The sequence below is a fragment of the Pogona vitticeps genome, chromosome 3, assembly GCF_051106095.1.
Source record: "Pogona vitticeps strain Pit_001003342236 chromosome 3, PviZW2.1, whole genome shotgun sequence".
Lineage (NCBI taxonomy): Eukaryota > Metazoa > Chordata > Lepidosauria > Squamata > Agamidae > Pogona > Pogona vitticeps.
The window spans coordinates 177,633,723-177,660,326 of NC_135785.1; the positions used below are offsets into that span (position 1 = coordinate 177,633,723).

Here is a 26,604-nt window from a genome sequence, read left to right on the forward strand (position 1 = left end):
TCAGAGGACAAAATGAGATTATTTTAATACTATTGGAATTTACATGGAAAGCACACACATTCATGAGGCAAACATTTTTCTCTGCAGTTCCTAGAAAAGTCAAAAATCACTGAGAATGCATCTAAGTTCTAGCACTAGCTGCTGCTTTAAAAGAAATTACAAATATTTGCCTTTTAAAATAAGTATGAGAATTACTGTTTGAAAGGTCATTCCTTTTTCCTGGGGATCTCACTCTTCAAGTCTACCAGGTGATTGGAAGTAGGTCAGACAGACTATAAGGGAGATGTGTGTGTGTGTGTGTGTGTGTGTGTGTGTGTGTGTGTGTGTGTGAGAGAGAGAGAGAGAGAGAGAGAGAGAGAGTGTGCACGCGCGCGTGCACCACTTATTGACCCCAATGGTTTCCCTCACAGTTTATTTGCTATTGTAAATAAACCTTGAAAGAAATAGTTTACCATGTAGCCATAAAATCAACAGAAACTCCTGCTTTGCTCAACTAACTAGTAACATATTTTGAATTCTTAACCCATAGCTTTTATTATTTAGATACAAAGTACACCTTTTTCTTTTCCTTTTTTCCCCTTAACATTTTCATATTTCAATTGTTAACAAATTGATAGTGCAAGGGAAGAAATGCATTAGTTCTGTATATTCTTTCCTGTTATGCATGTCAAAATGTGACTAAAGTGTCGTTGGCATAACCTAATAATAACAATACCTGTGCAACACTAAATATTGAGAAATGAAATGCTCTATTGAATACTGAGTTTGCCAGACAAATGATTTCCAGCAAGGGAATATAAAGTTGTTAGGTAACTGATTCATAACCGAAAAAGATAAAGTATTGACAGTGTTATTTAAAATTTAAATACTAAATATTGATGAACTGAAAGTTGGTACTTGTTTATAGAACTTTGAGTGTCGTTAGGTAAATGATTTTTAAGGGAAGATAAATTGCTTATCTTAGATTAATGATTAGTACTTGAGAAGAAAGTGTGAATAGTTTTATTATTTTACCATTGCATTAACATAAACAGGGAGATCTCTAGGCAGGAAATAAAGCAATATAAGAATGGCACAAAGATCTAGAACTAAGAAAGTCACTTTGGAAGAAGGAGATGATTTTGAAATAGGTCCATGAGAACTTTGGGGGGGGGAATCAAAATTTGATCAACACAAAAGTAATGCAAATATCAGACCAAATTAAAAAATCTGAGAAAGAAATTAAAACATATATTTCAACTTTTAAACAATAACTAACAACAGGAATTAATTGAAATAAGTAAACAAGTTGAACAGCGGGCAGAGGAAACTGATGCACTAAAAACTGGACAGCAAGAATTAGAATTGGCCCAAGGAGTTCTAAACCAACAGTAACAAGCAGTAAATCAAAAGATTAAAATATTGGAAGTACAGAACAGAAACCATAACCTGAAATTCAGAAACATCCCAGAAGATATTGGAAAAACAAAATTAGAAGAGGAATTATCTACATTACTACAAGAACATTTTGGAATTGAAGGACTACTAGACTATGACCGATCTTCAGAATTAATTCTAAATTTGCAACAAAAATAAAATGCCAAGAGATATTTTAGTTAAGTTTATATATAAGAAAACTAAAGACCTTATATTATTCAGACAAAGAACCAACCCACTCAAAGTGAACAGGAGAAAAAACAAAGATTTTTTTTCCAACCAGACATATTGAGAAAAAGAAAAACCTTTGACTTTCTTGCACAAGAATTTAAAGAACAAAAAATAAAATATCGCTAGAAAATTCCCTTTGCACTGGAAGTGATGTTCAAAAAGAGGAAACATTTTATACGCAACCTAGAGCAAACAATTATTTGAAGAAATTTCAAAGAGAGAAACTCCAAAGACAGCATAAGAATTACAAGAATCAGGAAATGTATTACCCAGGAACCCGTCTAAGATTGATACTTCAAGAGAATTACTAAATCCAGCTGCTGAAAGGAAAAATAAAAGAGGAAAATAATACTAATTAATAATAGAACAAAATAAAATAAAGTGAAAGAAACTCAATCAAGCCATTGCATTTTAGAGAGATGAATGTTTTAAGCATTGTATCAGTTAATATTAATGGTCTGCACTCACTTACAAAATGCTTAAAAACCTTTAATCAACTAAGAGAATTAAAAGCTGATATAATATGTATTCAAGAAACACACATAAAGAAAGAACATGAACACATTTTAAACACTAGAAAATTAGGAAAAGAATAATTGGCATCATCCAAAAAGAAGAAAATATGTGTCACAATATATTGTACAGTAGTTTAAAAACCAAAGTATCAATGCAGTAGAGGAATACAGAGACCCAGAGGGAAGATTTATCATGTTGAAAGTCAGATTTCCAGCTGATAAGATTAATACAATAATATCACTGTATGCTCTGAATAATGCCAAACAAAAGTTTTCTAAAAAGTTCTTTCAGCTGCTCTTAGATTTTCAAGAATGCAAAATTATGATATTCAGAGATATTAATGGAGTAATGAATACCAAAAAAGTCAAGTCAAAGAAAACTAAGGGAGGGAAACTACCTAGGTATGGATTTAAATATATGGGAGTATTATAGATCGAGGGAGAAAAATTAACCCATGTAAAGAGACTATACCTTTTTCTCAGACAGGCATCAAACTTGTTCTAGAATTGATATGTGTTACCAAAAATTAATATTAGAAATGGGAAAAAAGCTGAAATCCTACCAAAAATGACGGGAGATCATAATCCTATAAAGATGATATGGAGGAAGGAAGGAACTACGAGGAGAAGATGGAGACTAAGTGATAACTTACTGATGGAAGAGGATATTCTTTAAAAGTGCAAAAAAGACATGGAAGAATTTTTCAAAATAAATATTTGGGATACAAGCAAAGCATATATAAAAGGAAATCTGATCTCCGTTGTGGTAAAAAAGAAGAGAGAAAAAGCAGAACAAACAAGAAAGTTAATAGATAAAATCGACCTATTAGAAAGACAACACAAAAAAGTACTGACAAACAAATAATGAGAGAACTCAAAAAGCTTAAAGCTCAACTAGATCTTTTACAAACTGAACAGATTTTGAACATGCAAATAAACCAGTTTGATTTTTGGCACAACGTTTAAAAAAGTAAGTGAAAAAAAAACGATAAGAGATGTGAGAACAGCAAAGAGGATCATATGTATAAAGAAATAAATTCAAGAACACTTCATCTCCTATTTTACACCGTTATATAAGAAAGAAAAGCTGTTAGAAGGAAGAATAGAAGAATGTATGAAGAATAAAAACATTCCAAAATTTTCACCTGAAAACACAGACATTTCGAATCAAAAGAAAATAAACCAAGATATATCCCAAGCAATAAGAAATCTGAAAATGGACAAAGCACAGAACCAGATGGATTGACAGCAATCTATAAAAAAGGCTTGAGGAGGAACTTATAATACCCTTAAAAAAGTAATGAACCAAATAAGTGGAACAAAAGAACTTCCACCATCTTGGCAGGAAGCATATATAACATTAATCTACAAAGGAGGCAATGACGTATTACAGCCATGGTCATACAGACCAATTTCCCTACTTAATGTGGATTACAAAATCTTTGCCTCAATAATGGCGAACAGAGTCAAGACATGTATTACTAAAATAATACACTCTGATCAGATGGGATTTGTCCATAAGATAAGATTTGTAAAAAATACAATAGAGTACTCAGAAAAACAACAACAAACAGCATTTATGTTCCTAGATGCAGAGAAAGCATTTTATAATATTTCTTGGAACTTTCTAAGTAAACATTTGGAATGTGGAGCACAGTTTGGAAATTGAATTCAAGGAATTTACGAAAAACAAAATGCAAAAATATTAATAAATGGAGTTTTAACAGAGGGATTTATTATCGAAAAAGGAACTAGACAAGGATGCCCATTATCACCGTTGCTGTTTATCTTAGCAATGGAGTTTCTGGAACTAAAATAAGACAAGACAGTCAAATTGAAGGACTGAAAATAGATGGTGAGGAGTTCAAGCTAAGAAGTTGTGCTGATGATGTGGTTTTCTCTATTTCTAACCCATTAGGGTCAAAGCAATGAGTAATGGAATGAATAGCAAAGTTTGAAGTCTTTAAAATTAATAAAACAAAACCCAAAATAGCAATGTTTTTAACAAAACAAGAAGAAAAGTATCTAAGTACTTATTTAACAGGAAACAACGAAACACTGTTTGCAGATAATTATGGAAGAATATGGGGGAAATACAGAAAGATTTAAAAAGATGGGACAATCTAAAACTCTCTTGGTTGGGAAAAATATCCATTATAACAATGAATCTACTACCAAAAAATTACTTTTTGTTTTAAACGATTCCAGTTATAATTCAAGAAAAGTTCTTAAAAGACTGGTAAAGACAAATAAATACATTTAAATGGAATGGTAAAAAACCAAGGATAAGATTCAAAGTACCATATTTGCCAGCGTATAAGACGACTGGGCGTAAAAGACGACCCCCCAACATTTCCACTCAAAATATAGTTTGTTATATACTCGCCGTATAAGACAACCCCTCTTCCGCACACCTTCCACACACCAAAGAAAAGGTGCTATTCATTGTCACCATTGTACGGCCGCAGCACAACCACAGCGCCTCCTCCCCACCCCTGCATCTCCCTGTGACCGGCACCAGTGTGCAAGTGCGCATGTGTGAGCTCTGCGTAGACAAGGGGCGGGCCGGAGCGCCGCTGCTTAGTGCCGAGCAGAACAGGCTGGTCACGTTGAAAAGGCTGGCACCCCTGTCTCGCTACTGATGCTCGCCGTGGCCACACTGGATACCGCGCGATACTGGACGGTATGTAGAATGAGGTGGGCAGGCATTGGGAGGCTACTATGGGCACCAGGCGAGCATCGGAAGGCCACTATGGGCAGCTATGTCTATCCCAACTGAAGTGCACCCGGTGCACATCTCCACTTGGAGGCATGTTTTTCAGGGCAAAAAAGTAGTAAATATAGCATTATAATATGAAAAGAAAAGAGGGGGCCTGGCAGTGCCTAATATTAAATTATACTACCAAGCAGCAAATTTACTTTCTATTAATTTATTGGCCAATCTTCAGCTTATGTATGTTAGTATAAACACAACTGTTAATCACTGCAACAAATTGCTGCTAAGTAGAGTTGTAGTTGCTTTTGAATTGTGGTGGTGCTGGAGGAGACTCTTGAGAGTCCCCTGGACTGCAAGAACAAACCTATCAATTCTAAAGGAAATCAACTCTGAGTACTCACTGGAAGGACAGATCCTGAAGCTGAAGCTCCAATACTTTGGCCATTTCATGAGAAGACTCCTTGGAAAAGTGCCTGATGTTGGGAAAGTGTGAAGGCAAGAGGAGAAGGGGACGACAGTGGACAAGATGGTTGGACAGATGGATGTGTTCCTCACCACATGACTTAGCACGTGATAAAGAATGTAAGCAGCAGCCTGTTAACTAATGGCAATTCACTGCTGTGATTTATGGCACTGCACTTATGCCAGCAGATGGGAGCAATAAGATTCTGACCATTTTTTTCTTTTTAAAACACCCTAGTTTTTTTCAAATGCTTTTCAAGACACCTGAGAAAACTTTTTTCCTTGGTTTATAACGGGTGCTTTTGCTTAGTGTAGTATGTTACAATTGGAGTAGACCCATTCAATCAGGGAGAATTTGGTGAGTCAAATCCTCAGTTACTTCCACTGAGTGAACATCCCTACTCTACTTCTGACTTACTATGCTAAGCAGCAGGATTTCAGCTACTGTGTTCTGAAGAAGACACAATCTATGAAGAAAAACCAGCAAGCTAAAATTTAAGCATTTTGTGTAATACATTGCACCTTTTGCATCCACACTGCTACAGACTGCTACTTGTCCCACTTGTATGGCCTGATGCATGTGAGCAATGACATGACTGCCTCCCCCCAGGACAAACTGATTATACCTTTCCCCTCACAATTAGAAAAAGAGTTTGCTTCTGACATTTTAAAATGTTTTCATGTGACATCGACAACACCTGTGATAAGCTCCGTTGCCAAATATAGAAAAAACCCCATTGAGCCTATGAAACTTTTACAAGGAAGACAAATGTGCTAAGAAAAATGCTTCATGGTTTGAGCCTTAAAATACGGCCAACCATCAATCTAAATTTAAGAAATTAAAAACCCAAGTCACAAGCTGAGATACTGACTGCTCACCTTGTTAAACAGGTCAGAAAAATAAAGGAGAATAAATTAATCTGTACTTCAGATGTGGACAGAGGTCTTCCAAAACCTCACTCTCCCCTCATGTTATCCTGTTAAAGGAACAGTCCAGCAAGGGTTTCAATTATATAAATGTTATTTGAATCCCTATATAGATCTAGGCCAGTAATTGCAGTGCATAGGAAGTACTCATCATATCATGGTTTTGTTGGAAGGCTGAAGCACTGTCCCCCTTTTCCATTTTTGCAGATCTCCTTTGATCAGCAAATAACCCTTTTTCTTTTGTCCATTGCTGTCTTTCTGCATTTTGCCAACTTGTTACTTTGCTCCCTTGATTATTTTATGTGTACAGTGGACCCTTGACTTAGACATCTCTACTTACAGACTTTTCCAGTTACAGACTTCTCTGACTGCAAAATTTAGGTTCGACTTGCAGCCAGAGAATCGACCTACAGACCGGGGGGGGGGGGGGGGGACAAAATGGAACAAAAACGGCCAGTTACGGATTAATCGGTTTTCAATGCATTGAAGGTCAATGGAGCAGACTTTTTGACCTGCAGCCACCATTCTAATACGGATTAATTCCGTAAATCGAGGGTCCACTGTATGTCTATATTTATTACATTCATGTTGGCATATATTCTCAAAACTCCAGTCCATCCCCTTTTCATCTACAGTGGTGTAAATTGTATTTTAAAAGCTGGACATACCAATTATGACAGTTGTAAGAGATTAAGTATGCTGAGAAGAAAAAAGGGATTTTAAAAACAAACAAGCCCAGCATGTTACATTAGGCAAGGAAATATTGTCCTATAGCGTGAGCTTTTACCAGATATAACAGAAGCAACAGTAGTGACATGGCTTTCATTTCCTCCATTTTTGATATGTTTCTCTCCTCACTCTTCTTGTGAGAAATGTTGAAGAGGAAAGCTAAGTTTACAAAACCCTTATGTCCCTTTTGTTAAAGATATGAATTGTGCATTTGCAAAATTTAAACTAGTGCGCCAGTCACGCCCATTCCTGGAGAGGTCTGATCTGGCCATGATGCCACATGCTTTAGTAACATCTTAGCTGGATTACTGTAACATGCTCTATGTCCAGAAACTGCAGAGGGTCCAACATGCAGCAGCCAGACTGCTAACTGGGGCTGGTCTTAGAGATCACATAACCCCCGATACAGCAGCTCCACTGACTGCTGATCTGTTTTCAGGCACAATTAAAAGTGCTGTTTCTAACCCATGAAGTCCTAAACTGCTCAGGCCCAAGCTATAACAAGGACCACGTCTCCCTTTATGATCCTGCTTGAGTGTTAATACCATCAGGAGAGGCCTTTCCTCAGTCCCACCATCTTCACAGATGCATCTGATGGGGACACAGGAGAGGCCCTTCTCTTTTGCTGCTCCCAGACTTTGGAGCTCCCTCCCACAGGAGGCCAGCCTGGCCCCATTTTTGCTGTCCTTCCACAAGAAGGAAAAGATCTTTCTCTTCAGGCAAGCTTTCCCTCAGTGACTGGCTGCCTGAATGGGGTTTTAAAATGGATTGTTTTACTTTAGTGCTTTGAATGTGTTTTGGTGTTGTTTACGTTTTTTCCTATGTGCAAGACAAATCACAATGCATTTGACTGTTAATATTCCAGCTGCATGTTGGTCATGTGTGTGATTGCACAATTGGCAAGGATCTGGCATGTGTGCAGAATTTTGTCAATACACTTAGCCATGGCAACTGTGACCATTTCTGCTGTATGCGCAGAAGTGTCCAACGAGATTTTGGCCATTGCCTAGATGATTTTACCAAGGCCTGGAAAACAAATCCTCCCTTCTTCAGCTCCCATTCCTCCCCAGGCTTGTTAAACTTCCCTCTGCCCCTTCATGTGTTGCACAAAGTCCAGCTGGAAGGAAGAGAGAACTGGATTGGGAGATGAGAAGGGCAGGAGAGGTTACAGATGCACAGTGTTTCAGGACCATAACCTAAAGCCATGCACTCTTTTGAGAGACAGGACAGGGCACCATTTTAACTCCCTTGGCTCAAAAACAATGTTTCATTTTGACAGGATTCTTAAAGTAATCCACATTAATCTAACTGACATTGGCATCTTCATTGTCACACTGACAGAATGGGAAGGTCCCACAGCAAGGCTGTAACCATGGCTTCCACATAATGTTGAAGAAGGAGAGCTGCTGTGGGACGGGCGTGAGAGTCTTCCGATGCTCCTCCACAGCTTTCTCGATTTTCTCCAGAACCATGTGGAACAGTGGCTCGGTATCTGGTGACAGAGGCACAGCCTCTGAAGGGTCTCTCGAGAGATCAAACAGCAAAGGAGGATTGTGATGTGTTACACCTTTGCCGAAACATGGACAAATTCCTCTCCCATAACAGGCCCCTGAATCCTTGGGTGAGAAGACTGGGGTGACGTAGTGAGCTTTCCATAAAGCACCATCTGACAAGAAAAATGACACAAAATCCATGGTTCAACAATTGTGAAGATGATGGGCTATCATGACATCGCCTAGACATCTACTGCCCTTTAAGCATCCAGACAAAATTCCTGGCCTTTCCCTAAAGCCCTTTACGCTTGGTGCATTACTTTCCCCCTCATACTGCTTCTGGCCATTTCACCTAATTTTACCAAGCAAAAAATGGTAGTGTTTGCCTTAGTAAGTGCTGTCTGTGGCAAATTATTAGCAGCCCTCCCCCACCCCCACCCCTGAAGCAGCAGCAACTGTACTGTTACAAAAACAGAATGTGCACATTTTAGAGTAAAGGTGAAAGGTAGAAACAATGTCTTCAAAATTCTGCTTCCTGCTTGATGGCTCCACTTGTGGTTCATGCAGAAGTGTGTTATAACGTGAGATCCAAGCAGGTTAAGAGTCTCTTGGTCAGAGTTTGAATCACTGTAACACCCACCTGGATGCCTTGGTTTCTTTCCAGCTCAGTATAATTTGGCCTGTTTTGTTATTATTTTTTCTGTGCGCAGGGAAGGCTCTCCATCATCCCTACACAAAATTTCACCAATAATATGCCTCACTCTGGTGCTAAATGTTCCCAGCTTGAGAGGGCAGTGAGCTGTTCAGCCTGCAAACATTTTCCCAAAGAAAACTCTGTTGATGGCTGAGAATGTACTTTGATGGCTTTGAACTCAGCTATTCCACTTTTAGCTAGCAAGCCACGGCATATTGCAGAAAAGCCAGATTCTACCTTCCCCTGGTTTTCTTTTCAGTTTCTAAGCTGACACTTAATGTTTTTGGGGAAGGGCCCTTCTCTCATCTAGACTTGGATTTTGGGGAGTACAAAAACACTTTGTACATGGGGTACAAAGTGTTTTTATTTCCTCTCTGCTGTTTCTCGGTGGCTTCATTTTGGTTATTTGAGATCCCCCACATTGGGTTGCTGCTGGAAGGAGAACTAAAGTATACAATGAAGCCCCTTAAACAGATAAAGAGCATTGATGCAACTGCTTTCACATCAGATGGCAATTCAGGAACTGTGAAAACTTATCATTTTAGCTATTTTTAACCTTCACCAATGTTGGCTGTCAGATGCTCTTGCAGCAAAATGGTACGTTACAACTCTTTTGGGACCTCTGGCCCCAAACAAACCTATATGTCTGTCTACATCTATGCCTGTGTCTATGTTCCTTTATGAAAGAAAGCAATTTAACAGTGCTTTCTATACTCACTGTCTTTCTGATGCCATCGTACGCTGTGCAAGTACGATCCACAGTAATGAAACATGAATTCATGTTCCGAGTGCTTGACTTTCTGTTGTAGCAAAGGCAACAGGTTCCTCCCATCAATTATTCTGTAGTGATACAGAAAACAGAAATCATCAAGCAGGAGGCTGAGGAGAACAGGAGTCAATAAGTAGAGAAACTGACAATTCATGCTTCAGTGATGCTATTTTGTGAATCACAGGTAGCCTGACCAGTGCCTAATTATACATGAAAAAAGGTTATTGCAGAGAATCACTCAGATGCAACAGACAGCTTTCCTTACACGCCTTCAAATGAACGAATCCTAACTGCTCCAGTCAAAAGGCACTGCTCAGCTATTTTGTCTTTCTTTTCCAAAAGAAGGTTAAAAGAGATGATTAAATTGTCTGGACACCTCTCTCCCTGCCAGTAGATTAACCAGAGTGACTGCACAATAAAAACCATGTCTAGAGACATCTTTAATGCTTGCTGTTTCCAGAAATCTTTTAGAAGTGCCATCCAAGTACACTATGACAGAAGAACCATGAAGGAGGAGGAGGAGGAAACATGCTCAAAATTCACAAAAAGGTACAGGCACAGCAGAAGAAGCATTGCAGCATAATCAATAAAATCACAGACACTGAGCAGTAAGTACATATTATTATTATTATTATTATTATTATTATTATTATTATTATTATTATTATTATTATTATTATTATTATTATTATTATTATTATTGTTGTTGTTGTTGTTGTTGTTGTTGTTGTTGTTGTTGTTGTTGTTGTTGTTGTTAGTTAGTTAGTTAGTTAGTTATTAATAATTTTTATTACTTTTATTAATTTTATTTATTTATTTGACACATTTCTCCCAACAATGGACCCAAAGCAGCTTGCAACATTAAAATTCACACAATTAAAAACACAATAAGTTAAATATTAAAAGACAAATTAAGTAATATATGATACATTAAAACATTAAAAAGATTAAAATCATCTGCTAAAATGGGGTTCAGGGATTCAGTTGTAATTGTTAAAAATGTTAAAAGCCTGCCTGAAGAGATGGGAAAAGATAACAGGGAAGGGGCCATCCTGATCTCCTGAGGAAGAGTGTTCCATAGCCTGGGAGCTGCCACAGAGAAGGCCCACATCAGCTGTGCTTGTGCTGGCAATGGGACCAGGAGGAGGGCCTGCTCTGCTGATCTTGATCGCCAAGAAGGCGACGTGGGCAACCATTTTCTGTACACCATAAATAATCACAATGGAAGTGGGCAGACTTTCTCTCTTGTTGATTCTTTATCTAGTTGGGGTTTCTTTTAAGTTTTCATGGTGTAAAGTTGTTTTAAAGTTAGTGCCTTTTAAATTAACAGCCTTTTAAGAGGAAGAGAACAGATAAGAGAACCTGCCGACTTTGCTCTGTCTGATTTGATCATCTCAGCTGAATCCCAAGGACCTGGCAAATTACCTACAATAACAAACCTGTGACTGAAGAGGAAAACAACAAGCATAATTATCAGTTCTGCTGCAAGAGGGAGACAATAACAATGGGAGATGACTCAAAGTAGCTGGAAGCCACATCTACTTAAAGCTTGGCCTTTTTTGTGTGGGAATGTGATAGTCATACACAGAGAGGGAAACAAAGGAAAGAGATCTAACCTCCTGCCAAGGCAGTGAAACAATAGAAGTGTGAGATAGGTTGGTATTTTCCTTCCAAAGATTGCAGTAAATGAGCTAACAAAGCACAGTTTCCCTAAAATCAAAGTGTTACTTCAGGAAAGTTGCTTGGATCTTGAACAAGAGTACTGGTGGATAGTAAAACAAACAGCACACAAAAACATGAAAAGAAATTCCGGAGGAAAGAACATACCGGAACAGAGGAGCAACTCAGACGATACAAGAACACAGCATGCATACTACACGAACACTGTCAAAGAACACTACATGTGTATGGCACGATGAATTCAGTATAGCTGAAGATGCATTCCAGTACGTTCTACAAGCAAGAATTCATGCGCTGTACCTGTCCTGTGGGACAGCTCCTCCAGAGATATGAGCTAGTGTGGGGAAAATATCCATGAGACTAGTTGGTTCATCAACAACAGCGTTGGTAGGGAGCACTCCAGGCCATCTGACTATTCCAGGCACACGGATCCCTCCTTCCCAGCCTCCCATGCCTTTGCCCCCTATATTGGAAAAAGAAGATAACTGTGACATTTTTGGAAACAGACAAGTGGATTCAACTGACTTAAAGGTCTGTGCAGAATTCCAAATGGTCAGAAACATCTCTCCCCACTCCTCTGCTCAAGCCCAGGCTATGTAGACCAAACACTAGAATGATCTCAGCTATGAAGAATATGTGTGTGTATGTGCATGTGTGTAACAGACTTGAGTCTGTTTGTTGTGAGGGGGCTAAAACAGAAGCTTTAGAAGTATCCAACCAGGCAGTGAGGGGATGAAACACACTCTTTACAACTGTCAGCCCTCAACTCCTTTAAAACATAGTCTCTTGGTCCTACTTTTCTTCATATGAATTTCCCAGACGCACAGCTCTTAATTGGAAACATTTGATAGTACATGTATGGTCTTCAGAGGCTCATGCCACTAAAGACTTGCTTTAGAATCAGCTGTTTTATAAAAGTCAGACTTCCTTTCTCTGAAATGGTTGGGTGGTTAGATGGATACACATGCACATGTCCGTACGCACACACATGCATGTGTATTCACCTATCTACACATCCATTTCAGTGAGAGGAAGTGTGACTTTTATATTAAAATTCTGAAGCAGTCTTTAGTAGCATTTGGGGATTTAAACAATAAAAAGGAATATCCAAAACAACATAGGATTCATAGGAATCTATGTTGTTTATATCAGGATGGGCCACCAATGGTTCTTCAGATGTTGCTGAGCTATTCTCAGCAGCTCTGAGCTGATGGAGTATGGGAGCTGTAGTCCAACCTCTGAAACTGCTCACCCTTGTTTTGGAGGCTGGTCTAAATTCTGTTGTGATTTTATGCCAGCATAATGCAAATGGTGTTACCTTTTGGAAGTGAACTGCATCAAGAGGCTCTATCCAAAACTTGGACAACTTTCACATTTTCCTAAAACATTTATGCACTGATGATGGGTTTGTGTGTGAGTGGGAACCAGCATGTGTATTTCCCATTTTATTGGGTGCACAGATGTACTTGTTCCTGAATACAATCCAAAGAATAAGCTCCAAAATTCTATGTAGGCAAACGAGCAGTCCTGCGTACATACCTTTATATATGCCATTCCAGCCGCCAAGTTGGATCTTTCCCTCTTGAGCTTCCAGCTGTCCTCCATGATCTGAAGCAAAATAAGTAAATGTGTTGTTCCTCAAGCCTTCTTGATCAATAGTATCTAGAATTTGTCCTAGAGGTTGAAAAACAAAGTCAAAAGATTTATTACAAATCCAACACATCAAAAGGTCCAGAGCACATTAATAAAGATGGTATTAATTTTTTTATCATAATATTAGTATCCCATTCTTCCTCCAGCCACACATGCATGGATTGAACTGTATCTTAGAAGCAGCTTCTGAAACTCATGACTCCATAGGGAAGAAAATGCATCTATACATGATACAAGTCCAAAATGATAGACTATCCTTGAAATATTCACCAGAAATCTTGGTTTCTTTTCTTTAACGATAAACTGTAGATTGGATTTGGCCAGTGCCAACTCAATGGGCAAAATCCTGTGGGGGCAGTTCCACCAATGTAAATGGAATTTGGGGTGTAAATTAATTAATGTAAATTAATTTAAAGCTTCTAATCCCCTCAGAATTTCAAGTTTCTTTGGGAATGAAGAAGCACAGAGGCAAGTGAGCTGTGAACAGTCAAAAACACCACCAGATTGCTGGTGATTACCAGAGGCGAGGGAACATTTTCTTTATTTCTAGCCAACTTACCCACCAACCAGTCCATTTCTTCCACGTTATCTCCATATAAACCATGTCTGCTCTTCCCAAGAAATCTTTCTGTTGTAAACAGGGGTGTGTGGACGTGCAGGAAAGAAACAAAGAGGAGGAACGGTCTATGCTTATTGCTTAAAAGAAACAAATAGGATGAACACATTTAGTAACTGGCAGTGTTTCTGCAGTCTGATAACTTAGGGAACAGATTATTTAACCGCCTTCATCATCACATGCTCTTAAGTCTGATTTATAGCAGCCTTTTCCAGGGTTTTCTAATGGGACGTGGTGGTTCTGCGGGTTAAACCGCAGAAGCATCTGTGCTGTAAGGCACTGTTTCTTAACCTTGGGTTACTCAGGAGTTTTGGACTGCAACTCCCAGAAGCCTTCACCACAAGCTGTGCTGACTGGGGTTTCTGGGAGTTGCAGTTCAAAAGCATCTGAGTAAGAAAGGTTAAGAACCACTGCTGTAAGGTCAGAAGACCAGCAGTCATAAGATCGAATCCACGTGACAGAGTGAGCTCCTGTCGTTTGTCCCAGCTCCTGCCAACCTAGCAGTTTAGAAAGCAAGTAAATGCGAGTAGATAAATAGGTACCACCAGGGTGGGAAGGTAATGGCGTACTGTTTCTAGTCATGCTGGCCATGTGACCATGGAAACTGGCCATGGAAACTGTCTACGGATGAATGTTGGCTCTACGGTTTGGAAACGGGGATGAGCACCGCCCCCTAGAGTCGGACACGACTGGACTAAATGTCAAGGGGAACCTTTACCTTTCCAGGGTATTTTTTTTAGGTATACAGTATTCACAAGTGGTTGACTATTGCTTTCTTTGAGGGGCACTCTGGGACTATGCAGCTTGCCCAGGACTACACAGGCTGGTAATCTGCCAGAGGGACAGAGGGGAATCAAACTCCTGACTTCTGGCTTTGCAGCCAGGTACCCAGCTCACTGATATTTCCAAACAGCCAACAAAGGATGAATTACCTCTGAATAAACGAGACTGCTTCCTTTAAGATGAGAGCGGCTGTTCTTTCAAGCTTCATCGGTTGTTCAGTAATATTGTAGTTGCGCATCAAAACACAATTCCAGTATTTCACAAAGCCATAGCTTGAGTACCAGGAAGCAAAAAACAAGAATCCAAGCACAGAAAACCACAGGGTTGCTTTCCAAGAAATGGATGCCAATCCAATCATTTTTCCTATGAGAAGTGTGAGGACTGCAACGGCAATGAGCTGAGTGTAAAACCAGAGCTCAGCCTGGAAAGCGGCATCCAGCTCTGGAAGTTTGTTGTCCTGACAGTTGTTGAGAAGAGTGAAAGGCATGCCATAAAAATAATCAAAGCCATGGTTTAAAGGATGGTGGCAAAAGTCTTTGACAGAGTCACAGTTCACACCTTGATGCCACTTCCCTGGAAATCAAAGCAGAAAATTGAGTACTATTACCAAACATGAAACTTTCCCCACAACCGTATACATCTTGCAGAAACTGGGGGCACAATCGTTTGGAAATGTCTTGCTTCTGGTCCCATTGAAATGCATACAGCCAATCTTGTCTGATTTCATAAGTTAAGCAAGCTGATGACTGGTGAGAGTCTGCATGGGGGACCACCAGAGAATACCAAGCGTTTACTGGGGAGTGTCATCCTTCATTGGTAGGGCATGTGCTGTCCAATCAGAAGGTCTCAGTCTTGATCCCCAGCATCTCCAAATACAGCTGGAAAAGAATCCTGAACAGCTGCTACCAGTCAGAGCTTAAAATACTGGGTTATTTATTTATTTATTTATTCCATTTATACCCCGCCTATCTGGTCATTGCGACCACTCTAGGCGGCTTACAACACAAAATATAAAATACAAGAACAATATAAAAAAAGAATTTTTACACAATTAAAGAATTCTATAAGATGGAAAGCAAACAAATTAAATCATAATAGAGAAAGCAAGGGAGAAATTCAGGAATTAACTGGGGGGGAGGGGAAGGCCTGCCTAAACATCCACGTTTTTAGTTGGTTTTTAAAAATACCCAGCGAGGGAGCCGCGTGAATCTCCAGAGGCAGATGGTTCCAAAGGCGAGGAGCCACCGCCAAGAAGGCCCGGTTTCTTGTTGTTTCCTTCCGGGCCTCCCTCGGTGTCAGGCTTCTCAGGTGGTTAGATGAACAAAGTGGATGGCTCAGGAAAAGGCAGATCTCTGTGTTTCTAACTGTATTCCTTCGTAGGGTCTCTTCATTTCAGTTAGGATGGCAAAGGAAATGATCTCAGCACTTATCCTGTAAAGAGGCATTTTCCTGCTGTGTTATCTGATCAAGCTCATGACAAGGTGTTATTTTTCATATTATGTTCTTTAGAGAAAAGGCGGCTGAAGCAAAACACACAGGTGTCTGCACATATGTCAGAAATCATCAGAGACAATGTGGAGTCCTGCAGTTTAATGATTTGCCTGAGTGGAAGCGCCACACACTTAAATAAGACATGTTTGTGTGTGTGTGTGTGTGTGTGTTGAGAGAGAGATGGGAGACTCTCAAGAAAAATACATGATGCCTGTAAAAAAATCTATCCATCAGTCAATTAACCAACCAGCCTTTATCTGCCTAAAGCTGAAGTGTCTCAAAAATGGCAGTGAAAATAAACACCCAAGAAAAAGTTGTTGAACTACCACTTGCTGAATGGAAAGCACTGGCATTCAGGAAGATATACATTTTTAAAAATATTTCTTCTTCTCTTCTAATACATTAATCACTTCTCAAATGGAACACTGTCCAGATGGAAAAGTTCTGTGAACTGTTTGAGTTTGGCTGAACAGCACCACAGCAATATTATTGGGGGTCCTTGGCCTACGATCCTCCACTGGAGATCTGATGCTCTAAATCTTGCACATTTTGTTCTAGAAACTCATTTTTTTCGTCATTTCTTTTATGTTTGCACAGCTCATTTCTCTGAGTGCATCTTTTTTTTCCTCTGCAGAGATGTCTCATGAAAAATGCAGACATGGGGCACTCTCATTCCTTCTACTTTTCTGCGCCAAACACAGTGTTGATCTCATGCTCTATACAAATTAATTGAAAAGGGTTTGGAGGCTCACACTGTTAATAAAGGTGGACAAAATACTGTAATCATAAGATACACTCCAGTATAGTGACTGTCTGATATTTGCAATCAGATCTTGGCATTTCAGGACAGACACACAGGTTTTAACATCAGTAGCCAGCAATTTTTTAAAAACGAATGTCTCTCCTCTCATTTCTCCTCTTACTTCTGCTTCTAAATAGGTATTAAGGTCATTATCATATAACAACACACTTGTTAACATATCCCTTAGGTTCAGCTGGCAAATGTGAGCACTGAATAACCACTAAAACTGCAGCAGTCCATGGATCATGTTCGTTTTCATGCATCATCACAACTGTAAATACATGTATACAACACTGTTATATCAGAATTGCTGCTTCATTGATTAAAAGGACAGTGAGTACAATTCTATAGGAAATATTTTGACTCCAACAACAAGAGCTTACCCAGCCTTTATTCTAATACCCAACTTTTTCTGCACCCAAGCCAGGAACTAAACACTTGTAGATCACCATTCCCAAGCATACCTAGTATTACATGTAAGGGAATCCAAGCTAAAGAGGCAAATTCCACAAATGAATGAATGAATGAATGGATGGATGGATGGATGAATGAATGAATGAATGAATGAATGAATGAATGAATGAAGAGCATGTCAAGTCTCATTCCATTTTCCAGAAATGCAAATACAGTGGTGCCTCACAGAACGATGTTAATTGGTTCCAAAAAAAATCAACGTTGTGTGAAACATCGTTCTGTGAAACACCATTTCCCATAGGAATGCATTGAAAACCGGTTAATCCGTTCCAATTGGAACGGATTGCCGTCGCTGAGTGAAAATCCCCATAGGAAACATCGCTGTGTGAAACAATGTTTCCTCCATTGGAATGTATTGAAGCCGACTCAATACATTTCAATGGCTTTGTGAAGTCCTTTTTCGCTCCTGTAAAAGTGTCTTACAATGTTTGGAAGCCGTTTTAAATGGTTGCAATGGTTAGCCCGCCTCCTGAAACCTATGCAAACTGATTTTGGTGTTGTTCTGACACTTCGTTAATTTATGGTAATTTTTTGTTTTCCCCCCTCATTGAAATGCATGGAGTTCAATGAGGGGGGAAAACAAAAAATTACCATAAATTAACGAAGTGTCAGAACAACACCAAAATCAGTTTGCATAGGTTTCAGGAGGCGGGCTAACCATTGCAACCATTTAAAACGGCTTCCAAACATTGTAAGACACTTTTACAGGAACGAAAAAGAGACATTGTTGTGTGAAAATCCCCCATAGGAAACATCGCTGTGTGAGGCAGCAAATTTAACAGAAAAAGGCATCGTTGTGTGAATTCATCATTGTGTGAGGCACCCGTTGTGCGAGGCACCACTGTACTTTGTGATAAAATATATTTGCACTTTTGTGATTTTAATTTCAGTTAAACCTTAAATAGCTTGGAGCTTACCTGTCTTATTATGAACTTCTTTGGATTTTAAGATCTTTCAGAGAAGCCCTATTAAAAACACCAACAGTTTCAGAAGCCCAACTAACAAGTACACGGGAGAGCGCCTTCTGTATGACTCTCAGGCTATGGGATGCACTCCCTTCCAAATTGCAATGTTTCTACTCTAACTGATTTTAAGAAGGGAGTAAAACCATATATTTTTAGACTGGCACATGATGTCTAACCCTCCCTGTGGTATTGTTTGAACCATACCCTTTGTGCATTTTATTTGTTTTAATGGTTCCACAGTGGGGTTGGTTATGTGATTTTTTTTTAGCTAAATGTGGTTTTATCTGTTTTTATTGTTTTAAGACGTATGCAAGTGCCTTGAATGCTCTATGGTGGAAAAGTGCAATGAATGCTTTAACAAAAATAAGTGTTTGTTTTTTGCACAACAGACCTTCAACCTGGAGGTCGTCATGAGATCCCTACATACCTACAAGTCCTGTGGCATAACCCTGCTGAGACAACACCTTGGCAAAAGTGGTTTCATTGACAGGGAGTCCTCCGGAGCCAGCGTTCCACTGCAGAGCCCGATAGGCATTGCTTGAAGCCATGCCTGCATTGCAGAGGTTAAAAAAAAATCTCAATAAATTCATTATTCAGTTCAGTGTACAGATATCATGGTCACTGCTCCCTTACTCCCACATTGTGCCCAGAGTGCATACAGCTCAGCCGGGGTTTCATTTGCTCACATGTGCTGTTTGATGCACCCATAGACCTGCCATATAATCAAGGATTCCCCTTTTCAGGGTTGGAAAAGTCTATATACAGAATGAGGATGAAAGCACAGATCTATCCTACATGCAAAAGTTAAAAAAAAGAGAGAGGAAATTTTAGCATATGATTAATTTTGTGCTTGCAGTGGACTTTTTGTACATCCTGCTTATTCACCATATATATCAATAACACTCATATGGAGATAAAGGAGTATGTTTTATGGTGCTGACTGATTATTGAGAAAATGTGGAGACATATGAATATCTTCCTCATCTCATTCTCATTCTCTTCTCATTGCTCAAAGAAAGGACCATAGATCTCAGAACTGGCTACCAAAACAGACAGGATCAATTGAGAACAAATCTATTAATACCAACAGGATTTATATTCATCCTGTGTTCAGTGGGTCTCATCTAACTAAATCCGATGACACCAGCCATTAAAATGGGACAGGCACAGAGGTAGCAATGCTGAGAAATGAAGCTTCAGCAAAGACGGCTGAAAAGATTTCGCAAGTGGGGAGGTCTACATAATTATACGTAGTTCATCTCTGCCTCAACACATTTCAAACATTTGGCTCCAGGCAAGGCAGACAGCGAGGAAGCCCGAGAGAAGAGTGAGGATCAAGAGATGGACAGAGGTGAGAATTTAAGGTATGAACAATGAATAATTGAGAGGCTAACCTCGCTGTGAGGGAAAGTGAGGGCATGAACTCACTCAACCACTCAATGTATGTCTTTATGGATACATGAAGTGAGTGAGGAGGAGCAAGGCTCTCCTCTCAAAGTATGTTGAGTGTAGCTACAGAGATACCGACTGACCCCTCCTACCAGCTCAGGTGTGCATACAAAGATACATTCCAAATAAACCGTACCTGATCGGATGGGGTATCTGCCCGTCAGAAAAGCAGCCCTGCTTGGGGTACAAAGTGAGGCTGCAGCAATGTGCTGAGTCAGCCTGACGCCTTCCTTGGCTAGCCGGTCAATGTTAGGTGTCCTAAGTGGGGGGAAGGTTAAACATTGTGAATAGGTGACATATTATCTACAAGAGAATCATGCTGGAACAGTGAATAGTTGAATAATTATAAAGTAACAAAATCTTATGGCCATTTGCTGCATGTAAGTGCTTTCAAATGACATCTCAAGTTTTAGTGCTTCTAGGAGAAAATACACATTTGATAATGAAGAGGTTTTGAAGTCTATGCCCTCACTGACCACACGCACTGAGATGTGTAATTTCAACTATGTACATAGATTTGCTTCAGCTGAAAAGAAGCCATGTCAAGTTGGGAAACTGTTTCTCCCCCCCCCCCCCATGGCTGGTCATTGGAAAACTGGGTCTGTCAAGGAACAATCCAGTGGTGTCTGGAAGGGGCCACAAGATATAATGGAGCCCCTTTCCCTATGGAGAGACAAAAACGTCCACCACTGGAAGCCTCTTCCCGGCGGCTTTGCAAAGGTCTCGCTGCTGCTGCTGCTCTTCCACAGATCTTGAAATAGCCACTTTTCTGCACTGTGATTGAGAATCCCACCAGCCAGCATTTATGGAGTCCTATGAGATGTAGTCTGAAAAAGTAACTGCTTCCGGCTTTTTACTGGTGGAACTCAGCTGGCAGAAAGAGTTAAAAACAAGGTGTTCTAGTGATGGTTTTCGGAATCCCCTTTTCCCAATGCGCATCTAAAATGGCTAAAATTGTTAATATGGCACTATCATTTAAGAGAGAAGGCCGGAATGGATTCTAGCTATGTTTGGCATGTGTGTGGCACAACGTATACAGCTGGTGATAAGAGCTTGATTTCTGAGGGCTGTTCACAAAGGGCCTGACTTGTTTTTAATTATTTAGTTATTCATATTCATTATTCAATATTTGTTTGGTGCTGTTGTTTACTGGTTTTATTTTAATACTGTTCTGCACTTAGTTGTGTTGACTGAATAACACAAGGTTATTCTATCAGTTTCCTTTTGTAATCATTGGCAACCATTTCTTATTTTCTGCTACAGGACTTGATGTTGAGGGACTAGTTAAGTGACAAAGAATCACTAATTGTGATTCTCTCATGCCTACTTACTGAGTCCTGCAACAGAAGTGACCAATGTGCACTGACATAATCCTTCAAATTGAAGTGTTTCTTGTTCAGTTAAGGAAATTAAGGTCCACATCAACTGTTTTAAACGAAACAAGACAAAAATTAAAAGGAGTACAGTGGTGCCCCGCAAGATAATTGCCTCGCCGGATGAAAAACTCTCTAGACAAATGGGTCTGGCGAAGGTTTTGGTGCCTCACAAGACAATTTTTCCTATGGCCCTGTTTCGCAAGACGAAGCCCCGGGAAGCTTCTGAAAGTGGTGCTTTGCTGGGGGGGGGGGACAGGGTGTGTGTGCTCTTCTCTATTCCTACCCCCATCCCCACCTCACAGCTGACCAGTGCAGGGTGTCAGAAGCTTCTCCGGGCTTTCCCAGCAGGTGAACAGGCAGTGGAAATGCACCCAGGGAATCCTCTGAAAGCGGCGCTTTGCCAGGGGTGGGTAGGTGGCAGGGGCAGGCCCCCCCCATGGCATAGTGGTGCTTTCAGAAGGCTCCCGGGGCTTCTTCAGCCGTGGAAAAGCACCCGGGAGGCTTCTGAAAGTGGCACTTTGCCGTGGGGGGATGCAGGGGGGTGGCAGGCCTGCCCCTGCCACCTCCCCCACCCCGGCAAAGCGCTGCTTTCAGAGGCTTCCACAGTGCATTTCCACTGCCTGTTTACCTGCTGGGAAAGCCTGGGGAAACTTCTAAGACCCAGTGCTGATCAGCTGTGAGGCGGGGAGGGGGAGGGGCTGGAGCGGAAAAAAGCAGAAAATGGCTGCCTACACCCTGCTGGGTGCCAGCTCTGAGCTGTCTGGCACTCTTTTTCCTGCTTTTCTGGGGCTACCAAGGCACTGTGAGGAGCCAGGCTCAGTCTATAGTACCTGATAAGTCACTTTATTTTTTAAATTTTTTTTAATTTTTTCCCCATAGGAACGCATTAATTAAATTTCAATGCATTCCTATGGGAAACCATGCCTCGCAAGACGAAATTTTCGCTAGATGGCATTAACTGTGGAACAGATTAATTTTGTCTTGTGAGGCACCACTGTACAACACATTTCATTAGTACACAGTTTAAAGTAACAGCTGCAAACAGCATTTAACAAACTATTTTTTCTTATTTTATACTCCAAAAACAGAGCAATAATAATTATGCACAGTCAAGTCAATACTGTCATGTGGTGACTTTTTCCAGAGTTTTCTAGGTCTCTGAAGTATTATTCCCTTCTTCTAGGAGTACCTTAGGATTGTGCAGCTTGCTCAAGTCTACACAGGCTGCCTCTTCTCTTGAGACACACAGTGGGAAATTGAACTCCAGGTACCTAACTCACTGAGCTATCCAGCCATGCAGAAACATACCACTAATTCTAAAACAGTATAATCTGAAGATGCTTTACTTGATCGTGGTGTTACCGTAGCAGCCTATATCTCCAATCCCAAGATCATCTGCCAGCATCAGAAGAATATTAGGTTTCGAGTCCAAAGCTGTAGTCATTCTGCAGCCATCCAGCAATGTAAATGAAGCCAACAGAATAGCCACAGAGATCCTGAAATCAAAATTAATAGTCAAAAGCTGTCGGATCAGAAATGGATCAACAGTATTAACTACAGTTATATATGAAATTCATCTAAGCAAATAAAATAGCCCCCCAAACACAAAAAACCGTTATATTCTGAAGTGGGCTATTTGAATTGGGTTTAAAACACCTTGCAAATCCAACTTGAGCCACTCTTCTATAGCATAACATGAAATATCTACAGTACTTCCTTTCAGCCTTCTTGCTTGCTCCGTCCTCCTTCTTCGCCTTGTTCCTGTTCAGTCCTTTCCCATCTGGCTTCAGATCTAACTCCAAACAGGCTCTGTCTTATCTGCCTTTACATATCCTAAATCCTTGGTCTCCCCTTTGCCTTTTCCCCTCGGATGCTTGCATTTTGATTTGTGTACAATCCTATGAAGGGGGACAGCACAGCTGTGAACTGCCTAGTGATAGGCAGCTTGTTGCAAGAGTTTAAGTTCCTCCTGAGACTGAGAAAGTTGGCTGCAGGGCCTAAGCCCACCGGGATGCCCCAAGATACACAACAGACTCTGTTCTACAGAGATACCCCATTAACACATGGAGACGGGGAGACCGGCTTATCATCCTATGGCGGGGGAGAGATCGGCATCTCTGCCTCCATGTGCAACTGTGTATTGCACAAGCAAATTCCCAAACAGAGTTCTTACTGAACACAGGTTCAAGCTTGGAGTATCAGCCCATATTGCTCTCTCGCCAGCTGTTTGATCCTTTTTCCTTTTACTAATCCCTATATCCACCCAATTAAGATTGCCGGAAGAAATATAAACAACCTCCGATATGCAGATGATACCACTCTGATGGCAGAAAGTGACGACGAATTAAAGAAACTTGTAATGAGGGTGAAAGAGAAGAGTGCAAAAAATGGCCTGAAACTCAACATCAAAAAAAACTAAGATCATGGCCACTGGTCCCATCACCTCCTGGGAAATTGAAGGGGAAGATATGGAGGCAGTGACAGATTTTACTTTCTTGGGCTCCATGATCACTGCAGATGGAGACAGCAGCCACGAAGTTAGAAGATGCCTGCTTCTTGGGAGGAAAGCGATGACAAACCTCGACAGCATCTTAAAAAGCAGAGACATCACCTTGCCAACAAAAGTCCGAATAGTCAAAGCTATGGTTTTTCCTGTAGTGATGTACGGAAGTGAGAGTTGGACCATAAAGAAAGCAGACTACCAAAGAATTGATGCCTTTGAATTGTGGTGCTGGAGGAGGCTCTTGAGAGTCCCCTGGACTGCAAGGAGAACAATCTTATCCATTCTAAAGGAAATCAACCCTGAGTGCTCACTGGAAGGACAGATCCTGAAGCTGAGGCTCCAGTACTTTGGCCATCTTATGAGAAGAGAAGACTCCTTGGAAAAGACCCTGATGTTAGGAAAGTCTGAGGGCAAGAGGAGAAGGGGACGACAGAGGATGAGATGGCTGGACAGTGTCTCCGAAGCAACCACCATGAAATTGACACAACTACAGGAGGCAGTGGAGGATAGGAGGGCCTGGCCTGCTCTGGTCCATGGGGTCACGAAGAGTCGGACACGACTAAACAACTAAACAACGACGACAATATCCACCCTACCATCTTTGTCTTCCGGTGTACTCATGTCTCCTCTCAGGACAGCCTTGGATGCAACTCAGGAAGTAACACGGGAAGTAGGAAACAAATCTCTTTCTCCACTGCATCTAAAATGCAGCCAGATCTTCTGCAAAATCTTAGCATTACCTTAGGAGACCTTTACTATGTCTGGTTCTTCAGGGGAGAGGTCAGATTCCATTTGCCATCTGGGCAAATTCAACAGGAAATGACTCTCTTGGCATGAGATTGTATCCTCAGATGGAAAGGAGTGCTTGGGAAGTGCCTGTCTTTATTCATATGAAGCAAATGCTAGAGAAAACTGTCAGTTCAGCACTAAACAGCTTCAACTATTGGGAAAGTTTGCCATTCATTAGAATTGAGAAAACCTTTGTCCTCCAGAGGTTTTGAATTTCCATGTCTCAGAAGCCCCAGATGGCTATGGGCGATAGTGAGTTATGGGAGCCTATTGTTCAAGACATCTGAAAAACCTAGGTTCCCTTTCCGTTCAGTTGTTATGTGCCATCAAGTCACCTATGACTCATAGTGACCCTATGAATGAGTAATCTCCAAAATGTCCTGTCCTCAACTGCCTTGTTCAGCTCTTGTAAACTCAAGCCCGTGATATCTTTTAAGAAGTCAGTCCATCTCATATTTGGTCTTCCTCTTTTCCTGCTGCCTTCCACCTTTCCCAACATTATTGTCTTTTCCGGAGAATCTTGGCTTCTCATGATGTACCCAAAGCATGACAGCCTCACTCTCAACATTTTTTGCCTCAGGGTTCATTTGATCTAGACGTTGGAGGACAACTTTGTGGATATCCTAGATTGCCAGAAAGACAAACAAGGGAGTCCTAGATCAAATCAAGCCTTTCTTCAGGCTGAGTGTTGGGTCTTAGCAGCTCCATGTGGTATTGGCCTGCTGGGCATGTGTGTGTCAATGAGGTTTTGTGATCACATTTCAGAGCGTTTCCAGGACTCAACGGTATAGGCCTGTTTATTCCAATGGAATTATCACACTGTTCTCCAAGACCTTTGGGATATGTAGTTTCACCAAATATACTACTGTCCTGAAGAGGAGAAGAATTAAATTAGCTTAACACTGTAGTTTAATCCATTCCCCCATCAGGATGAACTGTATTAGTTGAATGGAGCATCAGATCTGTCTCCCATCATCATAGGGTTGTTGGGAGTAAATAAATTTATTCACTGCCTTTCCAAACAGAAACAATGCCCCTCTTTATAGTCATCTCATCCTATAGCTGTCTCGCAGAAATTATTTAGATGTGACTGTATTAAAAAGGAAGGAAATGTATTTAGCGATAAGGCCAGCATTTCAGACGATAAGGTTTCCATTTAATTGCTGCATTTCAGACTGCTTTCAGTAAGATCCCTGCTTCCACTTTTTGTGTTTTCAAAATGGGCAGATCAGTCATTTATATAACTTCAAAATGACTCATTGTTTTACATAACTTTGCTCCCCTATATACATAAAGCTCCTAGTGACGTTCATCAGAACTTGGGAAGAAGAGAACATATCCTGTACACTGTAAGGGCTTTTTTGTTATTTTAATTTTATTTAAGTAATATAAAAGAATGAAACATATTTTGCTTTCTAAAAAATATTTCTCCTACAGGAGGAAGTTCGGCTGCCATCTCAGAGCCATTTAATGTGGGTCAAGCCCTCCCAACTCCATGGCCCCTATCCTGCCTCAGAAGCAGGGTTGCACCAGCAGCCACGTCGAATGTAGTCGTAATGAAAGAAGAGCGACAGTCTGGGGGTCATGCACAGACTAGGACTTGGAAGACGTGGGTTCAAATCGCTGCTCAGACACAGGGACGTAAGGGTGGGCGGCAATGGCAAACTACATCTTGAAAACCACATTTGGGGAGTCGGGAGCGACTTCAGGGCACAGAACACACCAGCAATAAGCGCATGCAATCCAACCAGCAAGGCTTCAGCCAAACACGGCATCGAAACGATCCGTAACGTTCCCCATAACGAGACGGCCACGACGGCGGGACTGGAAAGGATCGGGCCCCGTGAAGCCACCGGCCACACCATCCAAGGCAACGTGGGGTAAAGACACAGACACACACACACACACCTTTCAAACCGAGGGGAACTCTCCCCCGCGTGCGACTCCGCGTTCTCCATTCCGACGACCGAGAAGCACCCGGAAGCGCGGAGCCCTGGCGGGATCGCCGCGCCAGCCACGACACCGCGCGGGGCCAATCGCAGCCTGCAAAAGAGAACCCCCCCCCCGAGGA

The 26,604-nt window shown here is 40.9% G+C and overlaps 1 protein-coding gene across 3 annotated transcripts; it reads right to left on the bottom strand.

Moving 5' to 3' along the window:
* On the bottom strand, positions 1-26,604 carry LOC110075589 (arylsulfatase D). 3 transcript variants are annotated; one of them, XM_072994399.2, is made up of 10 exons: positions 26,442-26,604; positions 22,588-22,737; positions 20,002-20,123; positions 18,844-18,966; positions 14,834-15,257; positions 13,845-13,909; positions 13,172-13,306; positions 11,933-12,095; positions 9,902-10,023; positions 1-8,662 (listed from the first exon to the last, which is right to left on the bottom strand). In XM_072994399.2, exons 1-10 carry the CDS (start codon positions 26,489-26,491, stop codon positions 8,301-8,303), a joined length of 1,716 nt encoding a protein of 571 aa, XP_072850500.2. In that variant the 5' UTR covers positions 26,492-26,604; the 3' UTR covers positions 1-8,300. The 3 variants fall into 3 exon arrangements, with proteins under 3 accessions (XP_072850500.2, XP_020642644.3, XP_078246483.1); XM_020786985.3 differs by having other exon boundaries at positions 13,845-13,981; positions 26,442-26,600; XM_078390357.1 differs by lacking the exon at positions 26,442-26,604 and having other exon boundaries at positions 13,845-13,981; positions 22,604-22,736.